At 37.1% G+C, this 21,748-nt stretch overlaps 1 protein-coding gene across 4 annotated transcripts in view; it reads right to left on the bottom strand.

The window, feature by feature from the left end:
• Window positions 1-21,748, bottom strand: part of LOC150083681 (extracellular matrix organizing protein FRAS1-like) — an 866,422-nt gene that overhangs the window by 213,284 nt on the left and 631,390 nt on the right. For all 4 annotated transcript variants that reach the window (XR_016547213.1, XM_090378121.1, XM_090378123.1 and 1 more), the window contains one exon: window positions 7,795-8,006. Coding sequence is in view for 3 of the 4 variants with exons in the window: in XM_090378121.1 (XP_090234247.1) it covers window positions 7,795-8,006 (212 nt within the window). In the remaining variant the exon portion in view is untranslated. The remainder of the gene's footprint in view (window positions 1-7,794; window positions 8,007-21,748) is intronic.

Below are 21,748 nucleotides of genomic sequence, written 5' to 3'. Positions count from 1 at the left end.
AGTTGTACACATTAGCACTAATGATATTGTAGAGTAGTAGACTGGTGGAATTACTTAACAACTACAGGTCACTGTTGAAAAAAAGCCGTGAATTAGGGTTGAATTTGAAAGTGTCTGCAATTCTGCCCAGACACGATAGGAGGGAGTATATGATGAGAGCCCTGTCGATCAATTCGACCCTGGAAAGATTGTGCAAGGCTCAAGGGGTAGAATTTTTTTTCAGCCTGGTCTGTACTTGTTAACAGGAGAGACTGCTTCTACAGGAATGGGATACACTTAAATAGAAAGGGTGCAAGAATGGTTGCTGATGCTATCGAGGCAGTGTTGGGGGGGTCGGAAAACTGCTAGATTGGGGGGATACAAGGAATAATAGATTAACAGTAGCCACTGGTAGAGGTGAAAGTGATTCTTGCACTGCTTCTATTGGAATGAGCTGCAGCCTGGAAAATAAGATGCAGGATATTTCAGAGACTGCTGGGAATCGTTGGGGTACAAGTAAACACATGGGTTGTGTTAGGGTAGCTAAGAAAAAGAACAGGTGCATGTATACTTGAGTGTACACCAATTCTAGGAGTTTAGTAAATAAATTTGGTGAATTTTAGATATTGCTCAAAACATCAAGGCAAATATTGTGGGGATTTCAGAGACGTGGTGTCACACAGATATAAGGAATGCAGAACTGGAATTTGGGGAGTACAATGTCTACAGAAAGGATAGGAGGGAGGAGGGGTTATGCTATTAGTTAAGAAATACATAAAATCCAAGGAAGTGAAGCCAGTGGACAGTGCAGTGTCGAGTCAGTTTGTGTGACATAAGCATTGGGAGATCAAAATTGAGAGTAGGAGTGTGGTATAGGCCTAATGATTCTGATGAGTATAATAAGAAACTGTACAGGGAAATAGAATGGGCCAGTAAATCAGAGAGTCTTACAATGGGGGATTTAAATTCCCAGATATTAACTGGAATTTGTGGGTTGGTCACTCACAACACTAGCAAGGCTTTTGTGGATTTATTGGATGATTGTTTTTCTACATCAGCATGTTCGGGAGGCAACTAGAGGGAGTAATACTCTTGATTTGATTATCAGTAGTGATTCTTCATGCATCAAGAATCTGCAGGTAAAAGAACCACTAGGTGGCAGTGATCACAGTGTGCTGAAGTGGGATTTACTCAAAGAGGTAACTACCATTAGGGGTAAAGGGAAGGGTTATTGCTTCGTAAAGGCGACTACGATGGACTCAGACAGTATTTAAATTCTATAAAGTGGGACCAACTGATGATGTTACCAACAGCAGATTCAAAATGGGAAGCATTCAAAGAACCTTATCTGGAAGCCTCTTGGAAGCTACTAGGCTTTACTTACCAACTAGAAATATTGTTCAAGGTTTAGGCCTAAGTGGATGTCAGATGAACTAATGAGACATATGGCACAGAAGAAAAATGCATGGGATACATACAAATTAACACGTGACACAGAAGCCTATGATAGATACAAGTTGATCTGTAACCAAGTTACAAAGGAGGTTAGGCAGGCGAAGGCAGATTACGAGAAATCTTTGGCAAGGGATGCAAAGAAAAACAGCAAAGAGTTCTTTACTTATGTAAACTCTAGAAGGAAGGGGATGAATCAGATTGGTCCACTTGATATCAATGGGTCAACTGTTGATGATCCTGCTCAGGTAGCTAACAAACTAAATGAATATTTTGCATCTACATTCACACATGAGGAGTTATTCAGCGAGGGAAATGCCAGAGGTGTATTCAACTCTGGCAGTAAGCTAGAGAATCTTGTAATAACTGAGAGTAAAGTGGAGGAGAAATTGTTGAAGATAAATACAAGAAAGGCACCTGGGGTGGATGGGATCTATCCAGTTATATTAAAGGAGGCAGCAAAGGAAATAAGCAAACCCTTAGCCATAATTATGAGAGCTTCCTTGGACTCAGGGGAAGTACCATGGACTGGAGTGTGCAAATGTGACCCCAATTCACAAAGGAGGATCACAATCTGACACAAGTAATTATAGAACCTGTTAGTTTAACTTCTGTTCCCAGAAAATTAATGGAGGCACTGGTTAAAGAAGCACTGCAGGATCATCTAGACAAGACTTCAGTTATAGCTCAGACAGCATGGTTTTGTTAAGAAGTCTTGCATGACCAATTTGATTGGATACTATGATGCAGTCACAAAAGAATTGGATGCAGGGAATAACTTTGATATTATATACTTGGATCTTAGAAAGGCTTTTGATACTGTTGCACATGGAAGACTGTTGCACAAATTGGAGCAGTGTGGCATTGGAGGCAAATTGCTGCTATGGATAAAGGGGTGGTTGAGAGGGAGAAGACAGAGTGGTAATCAATGGACACTGCTCATTGTGGACTAATGTTATTAGTGGAGTCCCTCAGGGTTCAGTATTGGGTCCATTATTGTTTTCTGTATTTATAAATGATATTGATGATGGTATATCAAGCTTAATGTCCAAGTTTGCAGACGATACGAAGGTTGTCAGGGTTGTCAAGGACACTACTGACACTATGCTACTGTAACAGGATCTGGAAAGGTTGAGAAGATGGGCTGAGAGGTGGCAAATGAAATTTAATATTGACAAATGTAAAGTACTACATATGGGAAACAGCAACCCCAGAGCAACGTATCAACTCTGTGGTACTACACTGACAGTGGTAGAGAATGAAAGGGACCTGGGGGTGGTTGTGCAGGCAGGCTGCAAGAGTAGCTCATGGTGTATTGTCAATGATATATAGGAATTTTTCTAGCAGGGATAAGGAGGTGATTATTCCCTTGTTTAAGGCAATGGTCAGGCCACACCTAGAGTACTGTATACAGGTCTGGAGGCCTCATTTCAAGAAGGATGTAGAGATGCTGAAACGAGTAGAGAGAAGGGCAACAAGATTAGTGAATGGAACAAAGGGGTGCTCTTACAAAGAAAGGCTTAAGTTTTGCAAATTACAGTGTCTGGGGACTAGGCACCAGCGAAGTGATCTGATAGAGGTGTATAAAGCCTTGAATGGTTTGAGCATGCTCAATGCTGATGGGATTCTTCCTCTTGCTCAGAATAATCACCTGAAAGGGCATAAATTCAAATTGAGAAAAGACAGATGTAGGATAGACGTGAGGAAATTTGCCTTTAACCAGCGGGTGGTTGGTTGGTGGAACAGACTTCCATCCCTTGCGTGGAAGTTGATAGCCTAAATAAGTTTAAGGCTAAGCTGGACAGGTATTTCGAACGAACAGAGGGGTGAAATGGTTATTTTTTATTTATTTATTTTTTTTTTTTTTTTTGGCTGATGCTGCATAAGCTTGCTTTCTTGCATCAAATGCCTCTACTAATGCTAATAATGCTAATGCTAATTATTATACAGAAAGCTGATAAAGGTGATAATATTGCCATTTTAGACAAAAACACATACATCAACAAAATGTGACTTGTTCTGATATGGATACTTACAAAATCGACAGCACATATAACATTTCCAGATCAAAACATAAACTTTATTTTAAGGAGACTAAGATCAAACAAGGAAATTAATCTCCAAACTCTACAAACTGGCACCATAGCAATATCCTTTCTCACATGTTTGGTATTGTAAAAATACATAAACCCAACCACCCCTTATGAACAATTGTTTCCTTCAGAAAATCTACCTTCGCCAATCTTTCCACCTTTTTGGTAAAAATTTTATATTACCCCTCACAATATTCTCAAAATTTAGAGTTTGCAACACCAACCAGGCTTTTTGAATGCATAAACTCCATTACAATTTCTGAAGGACATATACTAGCCTCTTTCAACGTTGTTTCCCTATACACTAATGTACAATTAGATTTCACATTAAATTCTTTACGAGAACTCCTAGCAGCTGATGATACTTCAATGAAATGCACTTCCCTTAGCATAAACAACATTTTAGAACTTTGCTTTGCTTGATGCCAGACATTTCTGATTTCGAGACAAATATTTGGTCTCACCATGGGACTAGGAATCTCTGCCTCCTTATCCAAAATCTATTTAGCCACCATTGAAAATCAAGTATGTCAACCATTTCCCACAGATATTAAACTCTACAGGCACTATGCTGATGACGTATTGTTAATGGGAGATAAATTTTCCATTGACAATCTATTTGTTAAGTTCAATGCTATTCATGACAGGCTTAAATACATTCTTGAAATAGAAAAAGACAATAAAATTAATTTCCTTAACCTCACAATATATAAAACAGGCACAAAATTAGGAACTAAAATCTATAGAAAAGAAAAACACAGGGAAATACCTACATTTCTGATCGGACCACCCACTTAGTATTAAAAAATCTTTAATCCTTTATAATCAGATCAACAATTCCATAAAATACTGTTCTTCACATGACAATCTATTCCCAAAACTCCAATATCTCACAGAGAAGTTTATTGCTAGACAATATCCCTTACAACTAATTCATCACATAATTTCTGTTGCCAAGCACAGAATTAATAATTCACACAACAGAAACCGTGATAACAAACAAAATACACGTGTTGTCCTCCCTTTCCACTACAGATTTGCTCGACAACTTCATCAAATATTTGCCAACATTGATATAACCTAACATTTTCTTCATATAATAAATTAGGATCTATGTTTAATGCCTATAAAGAAACACACCATTACCTTATAAGCGACATCAATAATATTGTTTATCTAATTAAATGTCAACCAGGATGCAATGTATGCTGTATCGGAAGCACATTCGCAAAATACGGTACCATAAAGACTTCCAACACACACGCATACTACCACTATAATAGTTTCAAAACTGATCATGTCAGCACTGAACTCACTCAACACATCACCTCCATAACCCTCTAATCAATTCAGCCATTTTTATTATTACTTTAAAATCTAATTACAAAATCTTTCTATATGAAGCACTTGTTATAGAATGGTGTCACCACTATACTAATCTTAATGTTTTGAACACAAAATTTCTCTGGTGCCTCCGTAGCCAGGTGGGCAGGAGCAGCAGTGCATAGCACACGCTTCTTGATCAGACTGGGTTCGAGCCTGTGAACACCAATACGGAGGATGCAGAAAGGTCAGGGAATGATCACCGCATATTCCCGGAACAATATGCCTTAGTTGCTAATGCTCCTAAAAACCAAAAAGCAACGACAACAACAACAACAAAATTTCTGACAAATCTTTCACCGGCCTGGAATCTGTCACACGTGAGGTTCCCACATGTTTCGCAATGCATCAAGGGAAATCAAGATTCTTTAAATACATAATTCTCCTTACATCTATCATTGCCACTGAAGACATCTATACGAAAGTCTCTCGTTATGACTATTGGCCACATTTAACCTTCACTTTAATATTTTATACAAGACAACCAGGAATAAGATGTGCACTTCTTCCTCCTGGGCTACTTTTAATCATAGATCTTTTAATGTTTCAGTCTCTATTTATTAATTTTAACCAAATTTCTTAATTAGTTTTAATCCTATTGCACTTGAACATCATATAACAAGCAGATCAATTGAGGTGAGTACCGAAAATTAAGCCTTTATGCTATTTCTCCCATTAGTCTAATGGCAATTTCTTCAAAAACTTATGTGTCTTGGAGCTGAAAATTCTTTGACTCTCATCTATTCAAATCTAAAATATTGCTGCTGATTTTAAACAATTTTTTTAAGGATAAAAAATACGAGGGGAAAAATACTTTGATTTACTGTAAATAGTCCCCTCCCACTTCCTCAAGAAAATTATCACATAATAATCACTTATAGTTATTAGTATATAAAAATCTTTCTGATATTCTTAATCCTTGAGCATTGGCACATTGGTGAAAATTATCAACCAAAAACTGATAAATTTGTGTAAATTTTAGTACACCTGAACTGTGATATTTGCCTGATCTGCATCATTAATTTTTTTTAATCAGAAAAGTATAGCTTTAAAAAAAAAAAATTAAAACTCTTTTGGAGTAAAATAGATAATAAAAATGTGTTAATTTTCCATATACTTTTGGTGCTCTTAGATTTTGCTCACTTCTGAACTATATAATTTGATCCCTCACACCAGGGAAGGTCTGAAAATTGAGAACTATATATCGTATAGGTAACAATTCAGATTAATAAATCGATATTGAAGGCACTCGGGGGAAAAAAATTTATTGAATAAAAGACTGTTGTTGCTAATGGCTTTTTTTTTTTTTTTTTTTTAAATCTTATTGTCCAATACAGTGTCAGGATTAAGAATTAAGAAAAATCTGATTAATAAAATCTACACATCAATGTGCTCACAATCATGATTTTTTCAAATCAAAACTTACCTCTTGACTTTTTGCAGGCTTGACAGCTTTCAGCCATAAAATTTCCATCAGACAACTACTACTCATTCAGACTCTTGAACAAACTGAACATAACAGTAAAATTTAACCATTTTGACCTTTGATTTTTTAACTCTTTCAGTGTTAATTTCACCAATGCAACAGTACATACTTTACCCAAAGGGGAATTTGATCAGGTTGGCAGGGTTGTTAATGACAGTAATGATAGTACACTACTGCAACAGGATCAAGAAAAGTTGAGCAGATGGCTGAGAGGTGGCAACTGAAGTTTAACATTGACAAATGTAAAGTCCTACATATGGGTAGCAGTAATCCCAGAGTAACACTCAGAACAGTGGAGAATGAAAAGGCCTGGGGTTAATGTGCAGTCAGATATGAAGTTTACTTTTAATCATAGATCAATGCAATGCAAAAAGGCTGTAAGAGTAGCTCATGGTGTCTTGTCAATGATATACAGGAATTTTGCTAGCAGGGATATGGGGGTTAATTGTCCCCTTGTATAAGGCAATGGTCAGGCCACACCTTGAGTACTGTACTGTATACAGGTCTGGAGGCCTCATTTAGGAATGATGTCAAGCTGCTGGAATGAGTACAGAGGAGGGCAACAAGATTAGTGAATGGAACAAAGGGTTGCTCTTACAAAGAAAGGCTTAAGTTTTGAAGATTACAGCGTCTGGTGACTAGGCACGTTTGAGGTGAAGTGTATAAGGCCCTGAATGGTTTGAGTAAGCTCAATGCTAATGGGATTCTTCTTCTTGCTCAGATTACTCACATGAGGGAACATAAATTCAAATTGAGGAAAGACAATTGTAAAATAGATGTGTGGAAATTTGTTTTTAGCCAGTGGGTGGTTGATAGTTGGAACAAACTTCCATCAATTGTAATGGAGGTCAACAACTTAAATAAGTTCAAGGCAGAACTAGATAAACATTTGGAGTGAATGGATGGGTGAAATGGGAAGGCGGTTTTATTTTATTTTATTTTTTGGCTGATGCTATATAAGCTTGCTTTCTTGCATCATATGCCTCTACTAATGCTAATTTTAATTTTTAAGCACCATTTCTTTGAAACTCCAAGTTCATCAAACCATACAGATTAGGGAGGAGACCCTTACAATGTATAATGAATTTACTATTCTGCTCATGGCCTTGTAGCATTAGCTACAAACATAATATTTTATTATTAAGTAAAATAACATTAAGTATTATTATTTTCAAAAATGGATGAAACAGTAAGAATGGAGTAGGCAAAAAATAGAGGAGAAAAGACATAAACGTGTTTAACATTTAACTTTTGGGTGCACTACCCATGCTTACTAACCTAGATATTAGTATGACTAATTTCTTGACTGATTTCTCATACCGCTTCTCATTACACATTCAGTTAATCAATAAATAAATAAAGTGGATGCATACATATGCACACAAACACAGTAATACTTACTGCTGATGTCTGCTTAGGGCTAAACATAATTTGTAAAGACGTTGACAAATAATCCTGACCAGGAAAAGCAGAACGAGGTTCTGATGGCCGGGTGCCACACCACACTAAGGAGGGCTTGGATAAGTCTGGACCTTCTCTAATAATTTCTATTGTCACCTCTCCAGATTCTTCAGTGAAAGCAAATGAACTTTGAGAAAAATAAACCAGTGATTCTGGAAAACAAATTATAAAATTTCATTTATGCAAAGATGTTAATTATTCATGTGAAAAATAAAATTCTTGTGAAATGAAATCAACTATAACAACTAAAAAATGTTATTCTTAATTATAATTCGAAAATAATTAAATTACTTTGTTTAAGCTAGACAGAATTATCTTTCCACAATTTTCCTGAAGCAGAAAATCAAATATTTTGGATGATGTGCATTCTGTTTATTCATTGAGCATCTACTGGTCTTTTAGTGTTTTTTGCTGCTGCATATTTCTATTTACACGAGTAACTTCAGTTTATCTATCTATCTATCTATCTATCTATATATATATATATATATATATATATATATTTATGTATATTTCAGAATATCTATTGTCACTAGTATTCCTTTTGACATTGCATAAAAACATTATGGAAGTCCTGTTGTCTTGAAACTTTACTAGACATGCTGGACAGACAACTTATGTGATCAAGACCCACTAATATTCATAAAATCGGACAGATGCTAAACTTTTGTGATTTTCTCTTGAAGAGAATCTGAGTCCTCGTTTTAAATTTAAATCAATGTTTTGAAATTTAACCAAATGAAGAATAAAAATAGAATACTAAATATAATAAATGGGATATTAAGATTATATTTTATGGAAATCTCATACCTGAGATATTTTCCAGGAAAAACTGGAAAATATCTCATTCACGTAAGATGTAATCAGAATAGATGTAAATTGTTTCAAAGACCTGCTTAAAGGAAGGGAAGAATCTTGCAGCAAGACAAAGGAGTAAAAACAAGCTTTTACCCTAAATCCATATATGGTGAATAATTTAAAGTATAATGGGAGAAGATTACCCGAAGCTTGGGGGCTTTTCGTCTATGGCATCTTCAAAGGAGAAGAGAGCACGTGTCGAAGGCTGTATATATAGTCCCGGCATGTTCCATTGCCATATTTCAAAAGCTTTGGGGGGGGGGGAAGAGTAGGAAAGGAAGAGAAGCAGGATAGAAGGAAAATTCCTGCTCCCTCATGTTTCACTAATAGTTTGGGAATTTGAAAATCTAGGGATTTAGAACAGCTTAAAGGTCATTCAGAGTAAAAAATATGAAAGTTTCTACTCGGAAATCCAGGTGTGTGCATTAGTAGATGTCCTGAATGGGGGGGGGGGCTGTTATGTTTTGTTATTAAATTTGAACTTGTAGGATATTTGTTTTAGATCCCACTCCTCTGAAATTATTATTGGTCTATGTATGTTTATAGACTCGTTTGTTTGTTTGTTGATCTTATGGCTAGAGCTTCACTGGTTTCTCTAGACATAACATCAACAAGCAAGTCTATAAACATACACAGAATAATTTCAGAGGAGTGAGATATAAAACAAATATCCTACAAGTTCAAATTTAATAACAAAACATAGCCTCCCCATTCAGATGGATAGTCACGCACCAGGATTTCTGAGTCAGGTCAAGATCACATAAGTTGTCTGTCTAACATAGTATTCCTTTTTTTTTTGCATTCTTCATTATTACAGTGCTGATTTTCATCATTGTAGATAATTGGCCCAAAGTGGATTTAAAATTTTTGTTTTTATATTTGTAGATTTACTCCTTATGACAGGCTGTAAAGTGTTTTAAAATGGAACACTAGAAGACTAAGATGGCACTTCATAGGATTTATCATGATGGGGGAGAAGAAAACAGTGTTAAAAACATAAGAGCTATAAGGAAGAATGTTATAATGGGAGTTTACTGTATATCAATTTATTCATAAGCATCTATATATAGGCACAATAATTTATTCTTCACACTGATATCAACTGTTAAATTACAAACTGGCCCTGCTCCTTTTTTAAACTCTATTTGTCATTTCAATGTTTCTGACAGTTATTAATTTGTTAGGTAGCATACCATCTTGTATAGTGCACTGCTATCACACACTTTTATTTTGGTTCCCAAAATACCATGACCTGCCCTGGCAGGTCATGGTGTTTTGTCAATGATATATATAGGAATTTTGCTAGCAGGGAGAAGGAGGTGATTGTCCCTCTGTATAAGGCAATGGTCAGGCCACGCTTTGAGTACTGCGTACAGGTCTGGAGGCCTCATTTTAGGAAGGATGTAGATTTACTTGAGCGTGTACAGAGAAGGGCAACAAGATTGGTGAGGGGAATGAAGGGATCCTCTTACCAAGAGAGGCTTAAGTTCTGCAAATTGCAGTGGCTGGAGACTAGGCACCTGCGCGGTGATCTGATTGAGGTGTATAAGGCCTTGAATGGGTTGAGCACGCTGAATTCTGATGGGATCCTTCCACTTGTTCAGATTACGAACCTAAGGGGGCATAAATTCAAATTAAGAAAGGACAGATGTAGAATAGATATGGGGAAATTTGACTTTAGCCAATGGGTGGTTAATCCGGTGGCTAAAGGCAAACTTCCATCCGTCATTGTGGAAGTTGATAGGCTGAATAAATTTAAGGAGGAACTGGTGTGATTATTATTATTTATTTTTTTTTTTTTGTCTGATGCTGCATAAGCTCATACACTTGCTTTCTTGCATCACATGCCACTACTACTACTACTATTTTGAAGTATATTTTATTTATTCATCACATATCCATTGGTCTAACTTCATAAAATATGCATCACTATTATTGATAGGTATGGACTGACATCAGTCAGTCCATATGTTTCATTACTGACATGCTGATTTTTTAAAATTCTGTCCATTAATTAATTTGCAGTAGCTTACAATGAAATGTGAGCACCTCCTGAAGTACTTTGGTGTGGATAGCTACCTTTTCTTTAGTGCACACAGTATAAGAAATATATCTGCAAATTTTGCCAATTATAAGTTAACTTTGGTTTAGTTATTAATTGCTTGTTATGTTGGTTAGTTCACCAGTAATAAAGGCATGGTTATATGAAATACATAAGTATTTTACATCATGATTTGCAGAAACTGTCAACCTTGTTAAGCCTAATTTTTAATGTGGAAAGAAATAATATCATTTTATTTGAGTATCTAGCATTAGCATTAGTAGAGGCATTTGATGCAAGAAAGCAAGCTTATGCAGCATCAGCCAAAAAAAAAAAAAAAAACCCACTTCCACTTCACCCCTCTGTTCGTTCAAAATACCTGTCCAGCTGAGCCTTAAACTTATTTAGGCTATCAACCTCCACCACAAGGGATGGAAGTCTGTTCCACCAACCAACCACCCGCTGGCTAAAGGCAAATTTCCGCACGTCTATCCTACATCTGTCTTTCCTCAATTTGTATTTATGCCCTCTCAGGTGATTTTTCAGAGCTAGAGGAAGAATCCCATCAGCATTGAGCATGCTTAAACCATTCAAGGCTTTATACACCTCTATCAGATCACCTCACTGGTGCCTAGTCTCCAGACACTGTAATTTGCAAAACTTAAGCCTTTCTTCGTAAGAGCACCCCTTTGTTCCATTCACTAATCTTGTTGCCCTTCTCTGTACTCGTTCCAGCAGCTCTACATCCTTCTTGAAATGAGGCCTCGAGACCTGTATACAGTACTCTAGGTGTGGCCTGACCATTGCCTTATACAATGGAATAATCGCCTCCTTATCCCTGCTGGAAAAATTCCTGTATATCATTGACAATACTCCATGAGCTACTCTTGCAGCCCGTCTGCACTGCTCAGAGAACTTCATATCTGCCTGCACAACCACCCCCAAGTCCCTTTCATTCTCTACCACTGTCAGTGTAGTACCACAGAGTTGATACGTTGCTCTGGGGTTGCTGTTTCCCATATGTAGTACTTTACATTTGTCAATGTTAAACTTCATTTGCCACCTCTCAGCCCATCTGCTCAACCTTTCCAGATCCTGTTGCAGCAGCATAGTGTCAGTAGTGTCCTCGACAACCCTGCCAACCTTTGTATCGTCTGCAAACTTAGACATTAAGCTTGATATACCATCATCAATATCATTTATGAATACAGAAAACAATAATGGACCCAACACTGAGCCCTGAGGGACTCCACTAATAACATTAGTCCACGATGAGCAGTGTCCATTGATTACCACTCTCTGTCTTCTCCCCCTCAACCACCCCTTTATCCATAGCAGCAATTTGCCTCCAATGTCACACTGCTCCAATTTGTGTAGCAGTCTTCCATGTGCAACAGTATCAAAAGCCTTTCTAAGATCCAAGTATATAATATCAAAGTTATTCCCTGCATCCAGTTCTTTTGTGACTGCATCATAGTATCCAATCAAGTTGGTCAGGCAAGACTTCCCCTTAACAAAACCATGCTGTGTCTGAGCTATAACTGAAGTCCTGTCTAAATGATCCTGCAGTGCTTCTTTAACCAGTGCCTCCATTAATTTTCCTGGAACAGAAGTTAAGCTCACAGGTCTATAATTACTTGTGTCAGCCTTTGATCCTCTTTTGTGAATTGGGGTCACATTTGCACATTTCCAGTCTATGGGTACCTCCCCTGAGTCCAAGGAAGCTCTCATAATTATGGCTAAGGGTTTGCTTACTTCCTTTGCTGCCTCCTTTAATATAACTGGATAGATCCCATCCACCCCGGGTGCCTTTCTTGTGTTTATCTTCAACAGTTTCTCCTCCACTTTACTCCCCGTTATATCAAGATTCTGTAGCTTACTGCTAGAGTTGAATACACCTCTGGAATTCCCCTTGCAGAATAACTCCTCATGTGTGAATGTCGATGCAAAATATTCATTTAGTTTGTTAGCTACCTGAGCAGGATCATCAACAGTTGACCCATCAATATCAAGTGGACCAATCTGATTCATCCCCTTCCTTCTAGAGTTTACATATGTAAAGAACTCTTTGCTGTTTTTCTTTGCATCCCTTGCCAAGGATTTCTCGTAATCTGCCTTCGCCTGCCTAACCTCCTTTGTAACTTGGTTGCATATCAACTTGTATCTATCATAGGCTTCTGTGTCCTGTGTTAATTTGTAAGTATCCCATGCATTTTTCTTCTCTGCCATATGCCTCATTAGTTCATCTGACATCCATTTTGGCCTAAACCTTGAACAATATTTCTTAGTTGGTATGTAAAGCCTAGTAGCTTCCAAGATAAGTTCTTTGAATGCTTCCCATTTTGAATTTGCTGTTGGTAACATCATCAGTTGGTCGCACTGTATAGAATTTAAATACTGTCTCAGTCCATCATAGTCGCCTTTACAGAAGCAATAACCCTTCCCTTTACCCCTAATGGTAGTTACCTCTTTGAGTAAATCCCACTTCAGCACACTGTGATCACTGCCACCTAGTGGTTCATTTATCTGCAGATTCTTAATGCATGAAGAATCACTGCTGATAATCAAATCAAGAGTATTACTCCCTCTAGTTGCCTCCCGAACATGCTGATGTAGAAAACAATCATCCAATAAATCCACAAAAGCCCTGCTAGTGTGTGAGTAACCAGCCCCCAAATTCCAGTCAATATCTGGGAAATTAAAATCTCCCATTATAAGACTCTCTGATTTACTGGCCCACTCTATTTCCCTGTACAGTTCCTTATTATACTCATCAGAGTCATTAGGCCTATAGCACACTCCTACTCTCAAATTTTGATCTCCCAATGCTTATGTCACACCAAAGTGACTCAACACTGCACCTGATAAGAAATGCATTCTAATATCTTTCAGTCACTATAAGCTAAATTTACTTGATTTCAGAAGGGATATACTATATGAGATCTAGTTGGAAACAATATTATGGCATCTTATTACAGCAGAAACAGTTTCTTAGAGCTGAAGTTAACTAATACCCGAAAGCAATATTTAATTGTCTCAGTGAACTAAGAATATCTAAATGACTGAGGCAATAAGTTGGGTTGCAGAAAGGCTCATCCATCTTGAACATTATTATTACAGAATATACAAAGCCTCCTTAAGAATTATTCCAATTAGAATAATATACAATTGGCATGTGTGGTCACTTCTATGATGACCACACATGCAATTGTTGCCATCAGAAGGTGAAGTTGCATCTAGAATTTTTCATGATCTTTGATATGTTCTTTTAGTTTTACTTTTTTAAAACACATGCAGCCTTCACTCACTGATATACTTTCTGCCACCACCTACAGCTTTATAACCATATATGAAGCTTGGCTGTCCTGAAAAATGATCTCATTTCTCGTTTGGCATTTTACTTTATCATGTTATAATTTCTCTGTTCAACAATTATTTTCAACTCAATCAGATTTATTTAAAACCATTTCTGTCAGTCTTTTTTGAAAATTTGTTTATTAATGTTTACAATGAACTTCCATCTCTCCCTACTAGGTCTGATACTTTCTGACTGTGTTCTAACTCAACATTAAAATTCCCTTCCTTCCTTCCTGCAGAAAGGATAGTAGTAGTAGTAGTGGCATGTGATGCAAGAAAGCAAATGTATGAGCTTATGCAGCATCAGCCAAAAAAAAAAAAAAAAAAATCACACCATTCCCTCCAAATGCCTGTCCAGTTCCTCCTTAAATTTATTCAACCTATCAACTTCCACAACGACAGATGGAAGTTTGTTCCAGCAATTAACACCCGCTGGCTAAAGGAAAATTTCCGCACATCTATTCTACATCTGTCTTTTCTTAATTTGAATTTATGCCCCCTTAGATTCGTAATCTGAACAAGTGGAAGGATCCCATCAGAATTCAGCGTGCTCAACCCATTCGAGGCCTTATATACCTCAATCAGATCACCGCGCAGGTGCCTAGTCTCCAGCCACTGCAATTCGCAGAACTTAAGCCTCTCTTGGTAAGAGGATCCCTTCATTCCCCTCATCAATCTTGTTGCCCTTCTCTGTACACGCTCAAGTAAATCTACGTCCTTCCTAAAATTTGGCCTCCAGACCTGTACGCAGTACTCAAGCCGTGGCCTGACCATTGCCTTATACAGAGGGATAATCACCTCCTTTTCCCTGCTAGCAAAATTCCTATATATCATTGACAAAACCCCCATGACCTGCCCTGGCAGCCTGTCTGCATTGCTCAGAAAACTTCATATCTGCCTGCACAATTACTCCCAGGTCTTTTTCATTTTCTACCACCTTAAGTGTAGTACCACACAGTTGGAACGTTTCTCTGGGGTTACTTCTACCCATATGTAGTACTTTGCATTTGTCAAGGTTAAACTTCAGTTGCCACTTCTTAGCCCATCTGCCCAAATTATCTAGATCCTGTTGCAGTAGCACACTGCCATTACTGTCATTAACAACCCTGCCAACCTTCGTGTCATCTGCAAACTTCGACATTAAGCCTGATATACCTTCATCAATATCATTGATAAATATACAAAACAACAGTGGACCTAACACCGAACCCTGTGGGACTCCACTAATAATATTAGTCCAAGAAGAGCAGCACCCATTGATTACCACCCTCTGTCTTCTAGCACTTAACCATCCTTTTATCCATTGTAGCAACTTACCCTTAATACCATTCTGCTCCAATTTGTACAATAGTCTTCCATGCGCAACAGTGTCAAAAGCTTTCCTGAAATCGAAATATTGAAATCGAGATATTTCTATATTTCAATATATGAAATATAGACGTGCGGAAATTTGCCTTTAGCCAGCGGGTGGTTGGTTGGTGGAACAGACTTCCATCCCTTGTGGTGGAGGTTGATAGCCTAAATAAGTTTAAGGCTCAGCTGGACAGGTATTTGGAACGAATAGAGGGGTGAAGTGGACGTGGTTTTTTTCTTTTTTTTTTTGGCTGATGCTGCATAAGCTTGCTTTCTAGCATCAAATGCCTCTACTAATGCTAATGCTAATGCTAATATCAAAATTATTTTTCGCATCCAGTTCCTTTGTAACCACATCATAATATCCTATCAAATTTGTCAGACAAGACTTTCCCTTAACAAACCCATGCTGTGTCTGAATTATTGCTGCAGTCTTGTCTAGATGATCCTGAAATGCATCTTTAACCAGCGACTCCATTATTTTAACCGGAACAGAAGTTAAACTAACTGGTCTGTAATTACTCGTGTCACCCTTCGATCCCCCTTTGTGAATTGGGGATACATTTGCACATCTCCAGTCTGTGGGAACCTCCCCTGAGTCCAAGGATGCTCTCATAATTATGGCTAAGGGTTTGCTTAGTTGCTTTGCCGTCTCCTTTAATATAACTGGATAGATCCCATCCACTCCAGGTGCTTTTCTTACGTTTAACTTCAACAATTTCTCTTCCACTTTGCTCTCGGTTATTACAAAATCATTAAGTATCTTGCTACAATTTGATAACCTTCTGCCATTTTCAAACCTTAATAATTCTTCACGTGTGAATGTAGATGCAAAATACTCATTCAGTTTGTTTGCTATCTGAGCAGGATCATCAACAGTCGAACCATCAATATCAAGTGGACCGATCAGATTCATCCCCTTCCTTTTAGAGTTTATATAAGTAAAGAAATCCTTGCTGTTTTTCTTAGCATCTTTTGCCAAGGATTTCTCGTAATCTGCCTTCGCCTGCCGAACCTCCTTTGTGACCTGATTACAGATTAACTTATATCTGCCATATGCTTCTGAGTCGCTTGATAATTTATATGCATCCCATGCATTTTTCTTGTCTGTTACGAGTCTCAATAGTTCATTTGACAACCATTTAGGCCTAAACCTTGAACAATATTTCTTAATAGGTATGAACCTTTTAGTAGCATCCATGATTAATTCCTTGAATGCATCCCACTTAGAATTTACTGTTGGTAACATCGTCAGTTGATCCCACTGTACAGAATTTAAAAACTGTCGGAGACAACTGTACTCGCCTTTACGGAAGCAAAAACCCTTTCCTTTACCCCTGATAGTAGTTAAATCTTTAAGTAAATCCCACGTCAGTACACTGTGATCACTGCCACCTAGTGGTTCTTTTATCTGCAAATTCCTAATACATGAATGATCACTGCTGATAACCAGATCAAGAGTATTACCCTCTCTGGTTGGTTGCCTCTCGAACATGCTGCTGCAGAAAACAATCATCCAATAAATCCACAAAAGTCTGACTAGTGTGTGAGTGCCCAACCCACACGTTCCAGTCAATATCTGGGAAGTTAAAATCCCCCATTATAAGACATTCCGATTTACTAGCCCACTCTATTTCTCTGTACAATTGTTCATTGTACTCATTCAAGTCATTAGGCCTATAACACACTCCTACTCTTATTTTTGCTTTTGCAGTGCTTATGTCACACCAAACTGACTCAACAGTGCGCTGTTCATCTATATCAACTGGATGCACTTCTTTTGATTTTATGTTTTTCTTTATTAACAGCATAACACCTCCTCCCTTCCTATCCTGTCTATCCTTTCTGTACACATTGTACTCCCCAAATTCCAGTTCGGCATTCCTTATATCTGTGTGACACCACGTCTCTGATATCCCAACAATATCCGCCTTTGATGTCTTGACCAACACTTCAAATTCATCAAATTTATTTACTATACTTCTAGCATTGGTATACATGCAAGTATACATGCACCTATTCTTATTCTTAATTACTCTAACACATCCCATATACCCACCTGTTTCACGATGACTGCCATCCGTCCCTGAAACCCCCACCACCCCTCGCTCCAGGTCGCTACTTATTCTAATAGAAGTTGTGCAAGAATCACCTTCACCTCTGCCTACGGCTACTGTTAAACTATTAGTCCTTGTATCCCCCCAAGCTATCAGTTTTCCGACCCACCTAACACTGCCTCGATAGCATCAGCAAATATTCTTGCACCCTTTCTATTTAAGTGTATCCCATCCCTGTAGAAGCAGTCTTTCCTGTTAACAAGTACAGTCCAGGCTGAAAAAAATTCTATCCCTTGAGCTTTGCACAATCTTTCCAGGGCCGAATTGCAGACACTTTCAAATTCAACCCTATTTCACGGCTTTTTTTCAACAGTGACCTGTACTTGTTAAGTAATTCTGCCAGTCTCCTACTCTTAATATCATTAGTGCCAACGTGTATAACTATATCACCTTTTGTGCCCCTAAAAGATGATATCTGCTCTACAACGTCATCAACCTTTGCCCCTGGCAGACATACCCTGGTCCTGTTCCACCTATCCTTTTTACAAAGGATGTTCCCCGTTTCCCTGACAATAGAGTCACCAACAACTACTAGTTCCTTTGGGACCAGTGCAATCTACCTTGGGGGTTGCCGCTGTGTTGCGTGATGACCAAGTGCAAGCTCTGGCATTGATATGGGCAGCTGAGAGCCTGATGGGCCCCTCAATTTAGATCTTTTGAGGGCATCCACCCTGTCCTTCAAACTCTCATATAGGCCCATAACAACGCTGAGTTGTCTCCTGATTTCCTTACACTCCTTACATCGCGCGCACACACAAAGACATCCCCCATGGCAATATTATGTTCCATTCCAGATAGTTCGGCAAACATTTCACAAGTTGCACATTTTTTTAGGCTGTGATGCGTTGGAGAATCGCCCCCCTCAGTTCTCCCACGAGTCACAGTACTCCTGCCACTTTGTGCCCGTTGCTTTGCTGCTCTAGTTTGGGGCATGATATTTTAAATTAATAAGATCAATAAATTAAATTAAATTAAATGTCAATACTACGCTATCTAATAGAAACAGTGAAGCGTATTACTGTTTCTATAATTATATGTTAGAGCTACCTAGCTACCTCAATTAAAAATTTGAATTCCCTATCACTATAAACAAAAAACAATGCCTGCAAGATTCGAACGGACTAACGGTTTTATAAAGTATTACGTATATCTACAAAAACTGTTTATATAAATAAAAATAAAAATAAACAGCGTAATTAGAACTATAAGACTACGTATTAAATACAATATAAAATAACAATTATGTAAATAAAAAGCAAACACTTATCGTTTTTTTCAGAGCCTGTAACTCGCAGCTGTATTTTCTAAAGAGAGTCAGCACCCTCACTTAATACCTTGATAATACCATCTAATAGTCCTGGTTGTCTCATTGGGATTCATTCATTTTGCACATGTTATATCTAAGACTTGTCTTATTTCCAGTTATAGTAAGCCATGGTGGAAATCCCAGTTAACATCTTTATTCAAAACAAAGCAATCTATCTATCTACTAAAAACCCGACCTGCAATCAGTGTTCTAAATCTAAGCTAGATTCAATGTTGTTAAAGCTCAAACTTTATCTGATTTTGTGACGACCTAGACTAAAAAAAAAGGAAAAATGTTTTTTCCAAGAATTCCTTGGCCTTAATCTGATTTTCTTGATTTGCCTTCTTGGTCTGATTTTGTCACCAGGCATTATCCTGAATCAACTGATGGTTTGAAAATACCTTTAGGGAAATCATCTGTGCTATCAACTTAAGAAGTTTATGAATTTTTATTCTGAATTCTCTGATCTTGCTCTAGGTGGTATTCTTAATTGTTATTTAAAGATATCATATTATTTATCTTAAACATCTTATTTTATTTATACCATCAGCCTCTAATTTCAGCTTTTGAAACCTTCTCTAACATCTGATTACCTGATTGTTTCTATCTGTCCTCCCCTACTCAATATCTTTGATATAATCCTACTCGAAGGCCTAGTATTTTGAATATTTTCTCTTCACTTTAATCTATCCACTACTGAAACCATTCTCATTCCACAGAAATCTATCCAATTCAACTTATTCTATCTGTTTATCAGGCTTGACAAAACAAAGATACTCTTTATTTATTTGTTCATTTTTTTTAGAGATATCTACTGTCTCTAATATTGTTATCATTTCCATTTAATGCACTTAGTGAATCACATTTTTTAAATTTCTCGTTATATTCTAAGATTCTTCACTTTATGCTCAATGACCTGTCACTTGTTTTCTCTGCACACCCCATGTTTGTAGAGTGTTTGATTAATCTTCATTTGCTTCAAGGTGGGCTTTCTTCACTTTACTTATTCAACTTTTCTTCTCCCCCCCATTTTTAATGATAACTCGAAATTTTGTTCCTATGCTGATGATGTGGATCTCTCTTTTAATACCACCAATTTAGCTCAATATTCTCTACTAGCTCCATACACAAACAATTTTTTTGCCTTTTTTTTTTTTTTCCCTGGTTGTCAATCCCCAGAAAATACAATACAAGCAGTTCTCACTTTACAAGTTCCCGGGTTTATAAGTTTTTTTCCCAAGTATCAAGTATCAACAAAGTTGAAAATATGAACATTAATTGCAAAAAACGAATGTTAAACATTCATAAATAATGCATTCCAAACCACGTGCGTAGCTATACAATACAGTGTACGATATTAATTTGTTCCAGATACACCATCGTATCATTAAAATATCGTAATGTGAACCTAATAACACATTGTTTTTTAGTAATTTGTTTCAAGATCTTGGAAGTTTAAATTTTCGCTGTATAACTAAGCTATTTATCTCTCTAAAATGTCACTTTTAAGGTCATGAGCGTGACCTTAAGGCCACATACATTTTTACATTATTATGGTGAAATGTGTTTCTCCTTTACTGAAATCTTCAATCATATAAAAAACATAAATAAATTTTCAGAATCTTCTCTTCATTCCTTTTTTTTTTTAAGCTTTGTAAACTTGTTACTCCACATGAATCATGTTAGTTGCAATTTGTGTGTGCCGTTAAAAAATGCTTATGCATGCAATCGTGAAATTTATAATTAAAAGAGAAGATTATCTTGGAAATGAACGCCCCTTGAAACATTTCTGAAGAAGACGACTCCTTGTGCAACAAACCAACGAGTGCCGAGCCAATAATGAGTGTGCATTTAGTAGATAATGATGAAGAACAAACATCCTTTAACATTTTTATAAGTTTACTAACATTTTTGTAAGTCATAAATAATTTCTCTATTATTATAATTTGCTTGATTTTATAGGGTACGTTTTCATTTCTTTCAATAAATCAGTCATCGTTTAAACATAAACTGATTAGCTAACTAATTTCATTGTTGAGGACATAACCCCTATTTTTAACCTTATGTCTTATGGGAAATAAATTCCCGCTTTACTAGTTTTTACTTTACGAGTGTGCGCTAGGAACGAATTAACTCGTAAAGCCGAGAACTACCTGTACACTAATTTTGCTCTTGCTTTTAATCAGCTTTTCTGGCTCTCTTCATTCAGTCTATTTTGCTACTCCATAATTTTATAAAGTTTCTTGGAGTTCAACTGGATGCCAAATTATAGTTTTCTAATTGCTCTAGACATGATGCTTCCCTTCTTAGGGAAATCTGGAGCAAGAAATCTGACTTGGCACCTGTTGTAAACAGACATACAAGGTGTGGTAATAAAGTTCCCAGTTGGTGCTATTGCAGTCATGTTCTATGAATCTGATAATAAATGGAAGTGGTCTGTTGAATTCAAAATTCCTCCAACAGATAGTGTACAGAGAGAATGTCCACTAGTTTGACAAGTTATAAGTAACAACCAGTTTAATTAGTAATATTAATGTCCTGTGCCATGATTTTGCAACGGAGCAACAAATGAATATCAAATTTTACTTTAAACTGAGCAAATCTGCAACAGAAACATGAACTATTAAAAACTGTTTATGGTGATGAAACATTAAGACCTACAAGTGTGTCTGAATGGTATAAGCGATTCACAGATGGATGTGAGGAGGTCGTAATGATCCAGAAGTGGGTGACTGTTAACCTCTCATAGTGAAGAGAGAGAGTTACAAAAGTTTGAGAATTGTGACAAGAGATTATCATTATCGTTTGACCCTTAGAATGATGGCTGAAGTTGTATATGAATAAGCAGACAATTTGTAAAAT

This window comes from Mastigoproctus giganteus, chromosome 7 (assembly GCF_048544385.1).
Source record: "Mastigoproctus giganteus isolate SK-2022 chromosome 7, ASM4854438v1, whole genome shotgun sequence".
Classification (NCBI taxonomy): Eukaryota; Metazoa; Arthropoda; class Arachnida; order Uropygi; family Thelyphonidae; genus Mastigoproctus; species Mastigoproctus giganteus.
This window is presented reverse-complemented; position numbering and strand designations above follow the sequence as displayed.